Genomic DNA, 14,355 nt, shown 5'->3' with positions numbered 1-14,355 from the left:
ATGCACCATATGATGTCAGCCTTGTCCATTATGATTGGTCATCTAATATCATTTTGCTTTTTCTCATTTAAATGTTCTCTGTAATATTTTCATGACAAGCCTGATTAAGGCATCAAGCTGCTTGGTCTGACAAGCTGTTTTTAGTACAACAATTGCTGCAAGTTTTTCTCTCCAAAGAGAGAAAGTTGGAACAACATTTTCTAACTGGAAATAGTAGTGGTAGGGCTTTATAATTACTTTGTGTTCGGATCAATACAGCAGCCTTGTAGCTGTAATTACTTTGTTGGAGTTTTAAAGTTGTTGAATGCGGCAGACTGGTCAAAAAAGATAATGAAATGTATAATAGGAGTTTCAAGTGGGATTACCTTTTCTGCAGCAGTGTTTACTTAGATACACAGCTCTTTTTCTCTTAAGCAGTTTAAACTGTTGTGGGCTGGGACATGTCCACCTAGTCATTCATTTCATTTCATTCTTCATTCGGCTGAGGATTGGAGTGTTCCATTGCTCAGGATTTATATGCCAACAGTTTGTGCAAATACTGGAAGAAGCCCTTTAAGGGTGTGAAGGGTAGGCAGGTGGATGCGCATCCAGCATGTTGGACTTGTGACCAGCATTACCTGTACTCACTTTTCTGTGTTAGACTTATTTTCAATTGTTTCCTGTCTATGGTCTGTCACTGAGTTCTGTTAGTTTTACTTGGTAATAAGTCTGACTGTCTTCACCTGGGCCTTGTTGTTTATGTTGTCACTATATAAACCCCAATCATTTTGTCCTGAGTTGATGTTTTGTCATCATCATCCTATTATCCCATGGATTTTGCTGTATCTAGTATGGCATTTCCTGGATTGTGCCATTCTTTGGGTACCATTGTTAGAACTTTTTGTTATGTTCCCCATCTTCAGGTTAGTGTTTGCTGTTTTCACTGGAATGTTTCCATAGTCCGTTCTCACTCACTGGTTCAAGTAATAAATTCACCTTCACTGGACTGCTGTGCCTTGGTCTCCCTGTGTTCTGCCTGCAATTAGATCCTCGCCTTGTTGACGTCCTGACACTTTCATTCAGGTCACCAAAGGTTTTGTTCAATAATAGGCCTCTGATTTAGCATTTTTCTAACAGTCAGTGTCATGATGCATTGTATATTAAAAAGGATCCAAAACTGATGCAGTAGAACCAGAGCTTTTGTCTCTTATTCCACACCTTTTGTATCCACAGTGTCATCATTAAACATGTGGGCTGCAGCACAGATGTGAAGCAGCCACACAGGCCTGGTCAGTTCAAACTTCTAACTATATAGTCCACATTTTAACATATTAGGTCAGTCATTGACCTTGACTATTGTAATCTCTGTATACAAATGTTTTCTTATTAACCCTGGTTTTAAGAAGTGCTAAAGCTGGTCATTTGATGCGTTCTTTCATAGTGGCTTTACCGTAATTACCAGTGTCTCACTTCTAAATATGTAATGTCAACACCGTTTTTTTTTTCTGCACTGACAATATATCTGATTTGGTACTAAAAAATAAAGAAATGGCACCAAAGCCCAGGTCCATATATAAATAATCTTAGTCAAATACCAAAATGCTCAAACTTACAGAGTTTGGTGAAGGAAACTGAGAAGTGTCAGGTTATAGGCGCTGCTCTGCACAAGTGCGTAAATGCAAAAGGATGTTACACACCATCTGATCGCCCCACAGTTGGTACATAAGCCAGTGAACGTGACTCAATCATACGTTATCGACCCATGTGCCATATTTCACACAGAAGCAGAGCAGGAGTGAACAACTGAGCCTGAGCATGTTTCTGTGGCGGACCAGCGGGTGGTCACACCTGCCAGACACTTCAACAGAGACTTCACAGTCGACCTCTGCCAGAGCAGGGGTAGTCACAGGGGAACAGCAGCCTCCCATCTGAGCACTTTTAATTGAAACATTCTCCCAGTGGAGTTGCATAATGGGGGGACATGACAGAGGTTGTCTGATGTAAAGAGATAGATTTCAGGGAGAGTTTGGAAACAGGAGAGTAAAAAAATTGCTTGAATGCATTCAAGCAGGCCTGCTGCATGACAATCAGAAGGAGCATCCTTTTGCAAATGTTTGTGTGTGTGTGTGTGTGTGTGTGTGTGTGTGTGTGTCCCATTGCGCTCAACTCCCCCCTCCTGCCTCCCTGGCTGTTATTAGGGTTGTTAAGTCACGAGTACTTAATTAAATCTAGCAAAGGTGATCATGGTTGGCTGTTTTTACTGTGTCAGGGCATGTAGTGATTAGCACACGGCCTGCCGGCATTAAGATTGGCCTTGTTACAGTAATCCTCTTTATTTCCTTTCCTTTCTTAGCCAAAAACCACAGCACTTCTTCACCTTGCCTCCCCTCTTTCAACAATCATAGTATTTCCTTTTTGTGATGTGTGCATGCCTAGATATGTTCCACATTTTCCTCTCTCCTACATCTGGATATTGTTGTCAATCCATGCCTGAGTTTCAGCATTGCTGTATACTCTCTTACTTTGGTCTGAGAAATATGTATTATGCATTTATTCTGCAAAACCATCAGGTTTTAAAGAAGTGTTGTTATTTGAAATATTTTCTTGTCAGCAAACCCATGAAAACTTAAAAAACTAACATGCTAGTCCATCTCACTCTGCACTCCCTTGTCCCGAAACCACTGATCAAGCACCTTAAAACAGCAAAGTATATTTACATTTTAAAAAATGTTTCAGCAGTTCAACATAAATTAAATTAAAACACTTTAAAACAGCTGATCAGTGTAGTTTTTCTTATGAAACAAATGGGGAAATTTGTTGAGCTATTTTCAGTGGCAGATTAATGCGTTTGGTGCTTCATTGTTTAAATCTAAAATCTTTTGATTGTATTTAATTTTATAAAATATAAAGAAAATCCATAGCTGTAGTTTACTCTTAACATAAATATACAGAATAGACTAAAATACGCAAAATTATAAGATAAATCTGCACTAATCTGTACTTTTAGATGAAGAGGGCACCTAAAGACTAATGCCACAGAATCCTCAGAGATCCAACTCTGCAGTTTCCTTCAGCTGTAGAGCGTTTTAGTGTTTTTTTAGTTCATTATTTTGGTTTATGCAACCTCCACCTTTTAATAGCTCCCCACTGTCCTTAAAATTATTTGCTGCCACAGCAGCTGATTCAGTGAAAAGCTGAATCTTCAGTTGGAGACTGGCTCGTGAATGTAGTGGAGCATGTAGAAGCTGAAGAACCAGAGGTTTCTGAAACCAAACAGGAGCTAAAATAGTGAATACATTCATCTACCCATAATAAAATTGTCAAATTATAATGCTGATTTGTGTCTGCTGGATGTGTAGTTTGTATTTGCTAGTATTTTGCCCTGTTTACAGCTAGTTCACTGCTGCCAAGTGGCAGAAATCAGATTATTAAAAAGTATTAAAAGTTGGATTCCGATGCTACTTCTGCCTAACTCTGCCTCCTCCTCTCTTCCTTACTGGACCTCAGAATATCTTCACTGTTGTTATGGTTTTTAAAAATTCCTTCTCAAACACAGGAGGCAGCCTCTGAATGAGCAGGCTGCTCTCCTGGCAGCAGGTTGTTTCCCCTGCTAACAAGGACAGTGAGGGGGAGCGACAGGGAGGGAGAGATGGAGAAATATGTCAGTAAGAGATGCAGAATGGCGGGAAGGGGTGGACCAGGAGAGATGTGATGAAGAGGGGAGAGAAGGATGGAAAAAAGAAGGAGAGAGGCAGGCATTGGAGTTTTGCAGCCCCCCGGCAGAGGCATTCAATGATTCATGGACTTAGTGAGCACACACACACTCACACACAGACACTAAAAAGCAAAGAGCTGTGCATTGCCTGCTTGGTGTTAAACCTTAAATGCAATGAAAGTTCAAATTTTCCACTTGTTCTGAAGAGAGATAAAGCATTAACACTGTCCATGTGTACTCTGTATATACACATTGCTTTCTTTTTGTGGTTGTCACGTTTTAGGTCCATTGTGGTGATGATGTCTTTTTGTACAATCCTTTTATGTACATTAAACGGGCTGCTTTAGGAGGTTTAGGTTAGGGTTAGGTTTACGGGTTATGGTTTATTTAGTTGTGATGGTTCAGATTAAGGAAGTAGGGGATCCATTGTGTCTGTGTGTCTAATTCTCAGGCATGTGTCTACGGGGATGTGTTTTCCCCAGTGTGCAGGCTGAAGATGTGCCTAACAAACATCTGTTTAGTACTTTTTAAAAACCCATAACAAATACCAGATCATTGCTGTAGAAATTCATTTTTGGTAATTTGGCACATTAACAAAATCTGTAATATGCTCCACGCTTCCCCCTTTTCTCTTCCCACCAGTTAACACAAATCACTTGTACCGCTGTAATCCCTTACCTGATAAAAAAAAAAAAAATAATTCTAGAGCAGGGATATTATCTGTGAAATTAGATCCAGTTAGTCTTGGGTTTGCTCAGCAAACACAGGACTGATTCTGTCACAGAGAGAAGCTACGGTCAATCCTTCTCTTTTTAGTAACTGTGATGGAGACGCCTACAGTCAGCGAAGAGACGCTTTCCTGGCATGGTGGCCGTCATGGAGGCTCGTTGAAGAGAGAAACCATGTGAAAGACAACCGTTCTCTCTCAGAATAATTGATAGCACAAAATTAATTAAGCTCAGTTGTTTTCAAAGGACACTGTAATCTTCAGGTGAGAAAATTATAGACTGGATCATCAGTGTTTTAGGGATACTCTAAGACAAACTTTTTATTTCCATATTTACAGCCATTTGAAAAATCTTTTTCAAAACTTTCTAATCGAAGAAAGTTTTTTTTCTGAAGTTTGTAACTAAACTATATTGGTCTATGACATACTGCCCTGTGTGTGCATTAAAAGACAGTACCTGTCTTTGATTTTGACCTTTTTAACCATCCAGGCAGTCAAAATCAGTATTCAGAAGCTGAAACTTGTCACAGCTAATCTCTGACAGTGGACAGATTCTTAATTATTTCACATTATCACATGATCATTTTCATATAATCCCTTGGACAACTTAAGGCTTGCTTGTGCATGGGTCACAAGTATAGCATTAGTTTGGATTAGTCAATCATGTCAAATGGAGTGAAAGTTTTCCCAAATTAGTGTTATGAGTGCTAGGATATCTTTGGAGCCCAGTTGGGGCCATAGGTCTTATTAATTTGTAAAAGAAAGTGGTAACTGAAAAACAATATTGTATCTGAGAGGAAAATTTAAGAACTATGAAAGTGTAACTGAAAAAATAAATCTGTAAAAGGAAATATGAAACTGAAAACTAAATTGATCTTGAATCCAGAAAATAAAGCAATCTTACAAAAATATATGTATTAACAGATTTTTCAAGTCAAATATAATTTGAATTCATGTTAAACTACAAAAATGGTTTTAGTTATAAATCTTATATATCCAGAAAATTCCAAATCACAGATTTTCAAGTTCCTGTAGCTCTGACAGCAACATGACTATGGGCAGCAACCTGTGATATATCACTTCTGATGCTCTGTTAATCCCACCCCCTGTGCCAGAAGAGGGCCAGAAGTTTGAAACTGAAAAGATAAACTCTCTAACTGAAAACATTTTGTAGTTGAAAATGAATTAAATACCATTTAAACTGTATCTGTAAACTCTCATACACTATTTTTTTTCCCATAATTTTTTATATGGGTCTTAGATTGGTAGTTTAGCTTCCAGTCTCAAATTTTTGTTTTACAATTTTATTTTTCAGTCACAGTTTTGCAGCTTTTAGTTTTCATGTTTAAGATACAATTATGTTTTTCAATTACAGTTTTCTGTCGTAGATTAAGAAGACATATGGCTCCTATTTGGACCTACATATAAAGTGTGTGTCTGTGCATGAAAACATCTCACCTGGTTTCAGAAACCAGATGACTCTTACTTGTGCCAGATATGCTGGAATGTCTATCATATGGATAATAATGGTTTTCGTTCCCATGCAAACATCATTATAAACACTGATGTGCTTTGGAAAATGCAACAGTACAGGCATTAAAGTTGTTTGAACTCCTGTATCCCTCCATTCATCCAAGCGCATTATTTGCTCAATCTTTCTCTTTGCGTATCTTGCCTCTTTGTTAGGAGAACGGTTGGTCATTATCGAGGGAAGGCACCTTACCATCTGTCCTTTGCTCTCTCTTCATCCCTCTGCTCACACTGCAAACCGGGAGCATCAATTGCACTGCTGAGCTCATTCCATTTTAATTGAGACGTCCATGGACATGAATATTACATTCCACAGACCTTATTAATATGCTGAAGCCAGTCTAAATGTTTTAATATTCAATCTGTAAATTATTGAAATCCTGTTCATGGGCAGCATCACATCATTCATCAGAAATGTTTAGTTTCTGATGTTCAGGAAGTGATTTAAGGATTTTAATCATGTGCAGCTCAGTTGAAATAGAACGTGATTTCCCATGATGCATTGCCACATGCACTTGACTACCTCTCCTTGCGCCAGTGACCTCAGGGTCACCATTTTTAGCTTTTTCCTAATTAGAGAGAGAGAGAGAGAGAGAGTGTATGTGTGTGTGTGTGTGTGTGTGTGTGTGTGTGTGTGTATTTCTTCATATCTTTAAGCTTGCCATTCTCTCTCCCCATCTGTCTCCGACGTCCCGCTGCATGTCACACGCACACAGGCCGGAAATTATTCTAAAAATCCTCATCTGATGTTTCACTGAGCACAGACACTTTGGGCAGCGGCCACAGCGATAAAGTTGGCGTTTCAAGTGACTGCACTCAGCAATTTAAAGAAAGATGGTTGCATGGCAGCGGATGTCGGCGGCTGCGGTTATACTCAGACACGTGTGTGCTGGAGAGGAAGATGGATCGGAGTACAGATTGTAAGTGACATGTTAATTTCTTCTCCGTCACTCAACTCACGGACGAGGCGTCCGCTATCAAAGTAAAGGGACACGAGCCCCAGCCATCAAAGCTCTCCTCTTCCTCTTTGTATTCTTCTTCTCTTCTTTTATCGTTTCCCTCCGTCTTGTACTAGTGGAGTGTTCCAGGGCTGAGTGTGATCAAGGGGATGTTTAATGTAGGGGTGGGTTATCCCTGGGTTAGATGACTGCTCATCATAAGTCCTTTGGGTGGCTTCTCGTTCTAAAGTTCAAACCACATGCTTAGACACTAAATAGGAGGAAGCAGAAGGTTGTGGGCTGCGAAAAGAGGAGTGAGGTGCTGGATTGATGATCTTTGCTTTCGATCTTCCTGCAGATTTTAAATCACAAACCACTTCAAGCAGCAACTACTGGGGGTTACAACCAGAAAATCAAAAATCCCAGTGCCTAGCATTATAAACTTCACCAATGTTTTGTATGTGTTAGTCCATAGCCTATACATGCACCCATCACATTGCACTGCCTTCATCCATTTTGCTGTGACTTTCTCTGTAGTGTGTATGACATGATATACTCTCAGTAATGTTCACACAAGAATCTTCTATATTGTCAAAATTATTACGCTTGCGTTTTGGATTTCACTGACGTACACCTGCTGAGTCAAGTTTATTTGGTTTGAGATTCAAGCTGTGCACTGATTTTATTGTTGTTTAATAGGTCTTCTGCACTGACAGCTGGGATTACTTTACATTGCACTGTGTTATAAATGTTGCAGTGTGTAACCTGCACACTGTTACACAGTTCAGTGGAATGTGAACTTTCTATGCCTCAGCGCCAGTCTCATTGTGTGTGTGTGTGTGTGTGTGTCTGTGGTGTGTGTGCGTGTGTGTGTGTGTGTGTGTGTGTGTGTGTGTGTGTGTGTCCTCAGGCAGCCTTGGTACTATGGCTGGGGCTTCAACCTGCCACGGGGTCAGGCTCTGCTGGACAAGTGGAACCAGATCCCTGACAACACAGACATCCTGGTCACACACTGCCCCCCACTGGGTAAGAGGCACATTACATCGCACACACAAACACGCATGATAGGTGTATATAGTATGACCCCCTCATGTATATACAGTAAATGGTGAGGTAAAAAATATAGACACCCCTGATTATGATGAGTATGACCTAAATAACAAATGTATAATTATAGGTACCAGTTATACATTTCCAATAATTTCAGGAAGAACTGAAATGATATGGTCTTCATAAAGACAGATTATATGGTAGTGCTGTTGTGTTGGATTGCATTCAGATGTGCAGGTATATACAATAAAATGCAGTTTTTTTTTACCCCTAACATATACTTAATTTTAACCTGAAGTCTGAATCCTCGCTCCCTGGGTACAATACTCAAATGGGTCCTTAGAGATAGCTATACAAAAAATACACACACACACACACACACACACACACACACACTTAAATGTAGGTATACACAGTATTTTTTTTTTTTTTTTTTTTACAGTGGATAGACTAGGGTAAGGGTTTCTAGTTTTTCCTTTACTGAATTTGCTTGTCTTCAACTTTGAACATTTGTAGCAAGATTAAAGAAACTAAAACTAAAAGACTCCTTTGAAAATATGGAGAAGATAAATATTTATCTTACTCATTGAAATGTCAGGTTTCAAATTCTTTCTGGGAACACTTTATTTTTTACGTTCCTTGTTCTAAATACTAAATGCTAATCCTGAATCCAAACTACTACTATAGCTGACCTAAAATGATTTTGAAAAAAAATTACAACAGAGCTCTGGAGAGAATCAGAATTTGCTTTCTGCAAAGCGGTGTCTGCATTCAGCCAAAGTCATCAGTTTCATCAGATAATGAGTCATTGTGGCATTGGATGGATGAATAAAAGGTGAAGGGAATCAAAGCACTGACTCACACACTTTACCTTTAGAGGGGATTATTATTATTCTTAGTGATCCCCTCTCAGCTTCTGCAAACTCGTTTCCATCCTTGTTACAAACCAGTAACACAAGACTATGAACAAACACAGATACTGGTGCACACACTGACTGACATCCTGTACGCTCTTCTCTTTCGCACACACATATAAGCAGACAGAGGGACTCTCACACACACACGCACACACACAGTTCTCACTCTTGCCGACTCTCACTCTCTCATACACATTTTCACACCTCATCTCCCACTGCAGCTGTGGTGTTCAGACGAGTGTGTGTGATTGATTTCTGTGTCTACGTCTCGGCTGCGAACACGGCCATTTATTTTCCATTCAGCTTAGCCAAGTGTCTCCAGCTATCTGCTTGTAAGGCACCAGCATATGGAGCAGCTACAGCAGGCTACTAATGCATGAGACACACACACAAAGATTCAGAGCAAGACTGGATGGGATGCCACGAGAGGGAAAAAGAGGAGAAAGGAAAAAGTAAATGGAGGATAAAACTGTAGAATTTTTTTTAATTTAAAGTTCCAGGTACAAAGCAACAGCATCGTCCTTCAAAATATTTTTTCATTAAAAGGAGAAATGAGCGATAGATGACAAGGTGAAGGAAAAGGGAGTGCGCGCAAGATGTTGTTTCGCACTGCGGCAAAAGCGCCTGTCTTTTAGGAGGCGCGATAAAGCGGCAGATCGGCAGCTAGAGAGGAAAAATATGGCCCCTTTATCTGGCTGTGAGGAGGAAGTTAACAGCAGAGAGAGAGCAAGAGAGAAAGTGAGACAAAAAGAGGAAAACAGGCTCAGTGCCCAAAGCAGCAGCTGCTTTGAAACAAGTGGCACATTAGAGTAAAATACCCTGAGATACAAAAAGCCCTCATAACTTCTCACTTCTCTTCCACTGGCCCAAGGCTTGTAAAAAATACACTTAAATGTTTTAGGGCTTTGTTACCTAAACCAGTACTAAAGGTTTGCAGATACATTTAGAGGACTCAGAAGTCAGACTGCATTGCTTTAGCAGCATGACTGATTCAATGCCAGCCAAGAGCATGGATGTCTTTATGTCTGTGCACGAGAAGGCCCATTAGCTCTGCCTCTTTGTGATTTTTAGTACTCTGTTTGGTAATTACAAAATCAAAATATAGAAAGAATCTTAAAGTCATTTCTAGACAGCATTTTCTCTTTCTACTTCCCAAATAACTGTAGGTGTGACAGTGTTTACAGGTCCACAGTTATATGACACAAGTTTTTCTATAGTTTTGGGCTGGGCCTCAGGGTGTCCCTTAGTCTTTTAATTGATTTTACTGTTTCAAATGTTAAATATTGGGTTGGGAGTAATCTATTCAAATTTAAAATTTGGTGTCTAAGGCAGGGCTGGACACTTAAGACCTGAAATTTGCACTCAATGAGTGGCAGAAATGGAACTTCCCCTCAAGATTCGCTGTGGATGCTCATGGTCTTCCAAGTTTTAGCTGAACCACTGAACATCTTCTCTAGTACCACTCTAGTACCAAAATATTCACATAGACAAAAGAAATATGAAGATCTATTTTTCTATCAAGATATTCACTGAGCACAGAGGATGAGCTGTCCTAATTCTCTTGGCCCTGTTGTTAGCTGAGGACATCAACTGAGTCCTCACACGTTCAGATCATTTATTGTCTCTATATGGAAATTTATATTGGACTCAATGGACAAAATAATTTGAAGATGTGTCAACTTGGGGCTTAGTGGTTAGCACGATTGCCTCACAGCAAGAAGGTTCCTGGTTTGAAACCCATCAGGGGCCTTTCTGTGTGGAGTCTGCATGTTCTCCCTGTGCTTGTGTGGGTTTTCTCCAGGTACTCTGGTTTCCTCCCACAGTCCAAAAACATGTATGTCAGGTTGATTGGTGACTCTAAATTGCCCATAGGAGTGAGTGTGAGTGTGTGAGGTTGTTTGTCTCTATGTGGCCCTGTGATGGACTTGTGGACGTGACCTGTCCAGGGTGGACCCCTGCCTTTCACCCAAAGAGAGCTGGGATAGGCTCCAGCAGATCCCTGTGACCCTGGTTAGGAATAAGTGGGTATAGATAATGGATGGATGGAACATGGGGCTGGAATGTAGTAATGGTGATTTTATTTTTTTCTGTCTCTATTTTGTAGGATTTTATAGACAACACAGTTAATCAAAATAATGATCTCTGTCAGCCAAACGCTCCATGGGTTTTCCAATTTTTTATTCTTGAATCACTTTCTTTCCCTTGTCAATTATTTGTTCTTTTTCTCATTTCCTCTGTGTTTACCCTCTTCTTCCTATCTGGGCTGGGCGACAGAAGGCAGGGAAGATGGAGGCATGAGCTCCTTTCTTCGCTGACTTGATGCTTTTATTGACTCAGCATCAGCTGCATCCCGCCTCATGCAGCAGCCACTAAATCATATACACTCAATACTTCATCTTTGTCACACACGCACACTATGAAGTCTGCATCTGTGTGTGGCTGTGATTGATCTTTATTTACTATGACTGCTTTCTAAGAGTCTTTTTTTTTTTTTGTACTGCGACATGCAGATTGCAATTAGAGAAGGAGTCGGAAATGAAGGACTTGATTGTAAAATGTGATGTATCACTTTTTGAAGGGAGATTAAATTTATAACCTTTATAAAGACACATTTAGCTATGGAAAAACAGAAAGTCAACACAAGACTATTAAACAGTACACCATCTCCCACTAGATCCAGCACTAAAAAAAAATCCAAACATGATTAACATTGCTGCAAAATAAGGCTTAAGCTTGTAATTGTTTTGTTTTCATAAAGCAGTCACACACAATTGGCTGGCAGAAATTAAAAAAATAGATTTAACAAACACAGAAGAAACAAAACCTGCATAACAATGTGCTACAATTTAATTGGTGTTAACATAGACAGTTTTATTTTAGTTTGAGTGGTAAAATTGAATTGTGGAATGAATTTTTGTCACCATAGAGCACATTTCTGGCAGTGCAATACAATATTTCAATGACCTGCAGTACCTGGTCACTGAAACATGAAATTTGATTGCGCTAATGTGCTTTTTCACTGCCTCTCCCCTCAACCTGCAGCAGCCTCAATTGATTGCATACCAATGGAGGAAAATTTGAAAGTATGCCCTTACCCTACTGTACCTTCTGTTGTTTGGTCTGAGGTGTGTTTGATATCCATGTCACTGTGTTCAGGTTTCCTGGACTGGGTCCCAAAGAAGATGCAGCGTGTAGGATGCATGGAGCTGCTCAACACCGTCCAGAGGAGAGTGCAGCCCAAATTACACGTGTTTGGACACATTCATGAAGGTAATCACAATCTATGGTTGTGAGTTATAATCTCAGTTTGAGCAAATTCTGCCAGGCTTGGGCAGATTAACTTCACGTCCTGTTCCATACATGTTTCAGACTTTCTGAATCCAAAGCACCGAGTTGAAGTTACAGCTTATACAGTTTATATCAGATTCTTCAGTTTTCAGTCTAAGTGCTGACTCAGGTTTGGCTTATGGTTTTTTACCACAGGTTTTTGCTCTGTGTTGTAGTGTAGATATACACAAATTTCTAGTTTTTATTTACAGAGAAAATTTTACCTATTTTTTTCAGGCAGGCATAAATTTTAATGACCTTATGTTCATTTAATGGGGTATAATTTAGCATGTAGCATACCATAGCAGTATCTGCTGCTTTGCACATTTTCATCTGCCTCTACATCAGTATTTCTTACTTCTTCACACCTAAACATTCTCTTCCTTTTATATTAGTGCAATAAGTGGAAACTGGAGTCTTTTTAACATTAGGCAGAGGAAATTCAGAGAAAATTCAACCTTGGCCATGTGTCGTTATCATAACACAGGAACATGTTTTTGAAAAGAAGTTGATTAAAATGTGTATTTGAGTAAGGCTGAGTTGCCACATCCCTATCAGCATTTCATTCAGGCCAGCGAGGGCAGAGAGCCTGTCTCCCTGGACTGAGGATTTCTTTTTTATTTCAGTGTTTTCAGGTCAGAGCTGAGCCTCGATTCAGCAGTCCCCCATATGAGAGATCCAGATTAGAAACTAGATCAGATATTATAACAGTAGAAATAGGCTGAAAGCAACTCTCTTCATTGATGTAAAGGAAAAAAAGGAAAAGAAATACAGAAATGATCATCAGTGTGGTTTGTATTCATGTATTCCAAGGACCAGCACAGACATGGACAGTTCTGTTCCAAGAAATGGTGAAAGTGACACCTACACTTAAAAAATAGTGCAGAGTTAAACTGTAGTGCTTTTTGATAGATAGTAGTTAACTTCTGCTTGACAAAATGGTGGCACTTTTACATTTGTCATTTGGAAGACATGTTGATCCAAAGTGCATTTGAAACAGAGAATTGTTTTAACTTGTGTTAGTGTCACACTTTTATGCATATATTTGCACAAGTCTGATTCTCTCAACTTTTTCCTCCACTGCCCATGCTGAGGGCATACTGTGGCACTTCAGGTCGACATTATACCCCCCTGATATTAAAGCTAGTCTCAAAATACAATCTGATCATGACAGGGAAAAAATTACGACGTGTTTTTTCCTTTCATGAAATCAAAAACAGTAGGCATTCTTTTCACAGCTGCATGTAGGAGAATTACACAGTAAAGACGCTGATTATGAGTCTTGTATTTAATGCCCAGTAAACGTGACTTCTTTAGTAAATTTTCTTGTGTGTGTGCATGTTAAACTCTTCTTATCCCCCCCGGCTCCCCAGGATATGGCATGATGACTGACGGCACCACAACATTCATCAACGCTTCCGCCTGCACCGTCAACTTCCTGCCCATGAACCCGCCCATCGTCTTTGACCTTCCAAACCCCAGGACCACATGACTAGAGGAAGCTCAGCCCAAGACCCCTACCACCAATCAGGAGAAAGGAGGCAGGAGAGGCAGGTGAGGTCAGCAGGCAAACCGGACTGAATTCTGTAAATACAGGGCAGTTGTGGATTGGACACTCCCTCATGCTATTATTTTATGTGGCATCATTTCTTCATCAGTAACTGGGTCTATAAGCAGGCAAATGGATGAGCGAAGAGACGCTTTTACATGCAGACAAATGGACATTTCTCTGCGTTCTCTTTTACTGCACTGACAATCTGCTGTGGCTCTCAGAGACATAAGAGACTCCCCTCCATTCCTGTTGGCCTTTTTTCCACTTGAAATTAACTGGTAACATTTGGACTTGCAGTGAAACAACCCAAACCTTTGTCCAAAGAAGAGTTTTAGTCCAGCATGGGCTCCGTAATGGAATATATGCCAGAGGGATTTACGCAAAATATTTTTTTCCTTCCCTACATTTAAACATTCATTTCCCATCTTTTCCCTCATTTCTTCAGCCTCCTTATCTTCCTTCTGTTTCTCTACCCTCCTCTGGCCCTGAGCATGCTGGAGTGTGTATTTTCCCTGCCTGTGTGTGTGTGTGTGTGTGTGTGTGTGTGTGTGTGAGATCAAAGTGAGTGTGTGAGGGCGGTGAGAGGTCTCTGCCATGAGCTGTGTGAATGTCAGGGTGTC

The 14,355-nt window shown here is 40.0% G+C and overlaps 1 protein-coding gene across 1 annotated transcript in view; it reads left to right on the top strand.

The window, feature by feature from the left end:
• Positions 1–13,691, top strand: part of mpped1 (metallophosphoesterase domain containing 1) — a 49,174-nt gene extending 35,483 nt beyond the window's left edge. The window contains exons 4-6 of the mRNA XM_026327128.1: positions 7,800–7,915; positions 12,013–12,126; positions 13,557–13,691. Coding sequence (XP_026182913.1) covers positions 7,800–7,915; positions 12,013–12,126; positions 13,557–13,675 — 349 coding nt within the window. The 3' untranslated portion in view covers positions 13,676–13,691. The remainder of the gene's footprint in view (positions 1–7,799; positions 7,916–12,012; positions 12,127–13,556) is intronic.
• The last annotated feature ends 664 nt before the right edge of the window (positions 13,692–14,355 follow it).

Source organism: Mastacembelus armatus, chromosome 23, assembly GCF_900324485.2.
Source record: "Mastacembelus armatus chromosome 23, fMasArm1.2, whole genome shotgun sequence".
NCBI lineage: Eukaryota > Metazoa > Chordata > Actinopteri > Synbranchiformes > Mastacembelidae > Mastacembelus > Mastacembelus armatus.
This window is presented reverse-complemented; position numbering and strand designations above follow the sequence as displayed.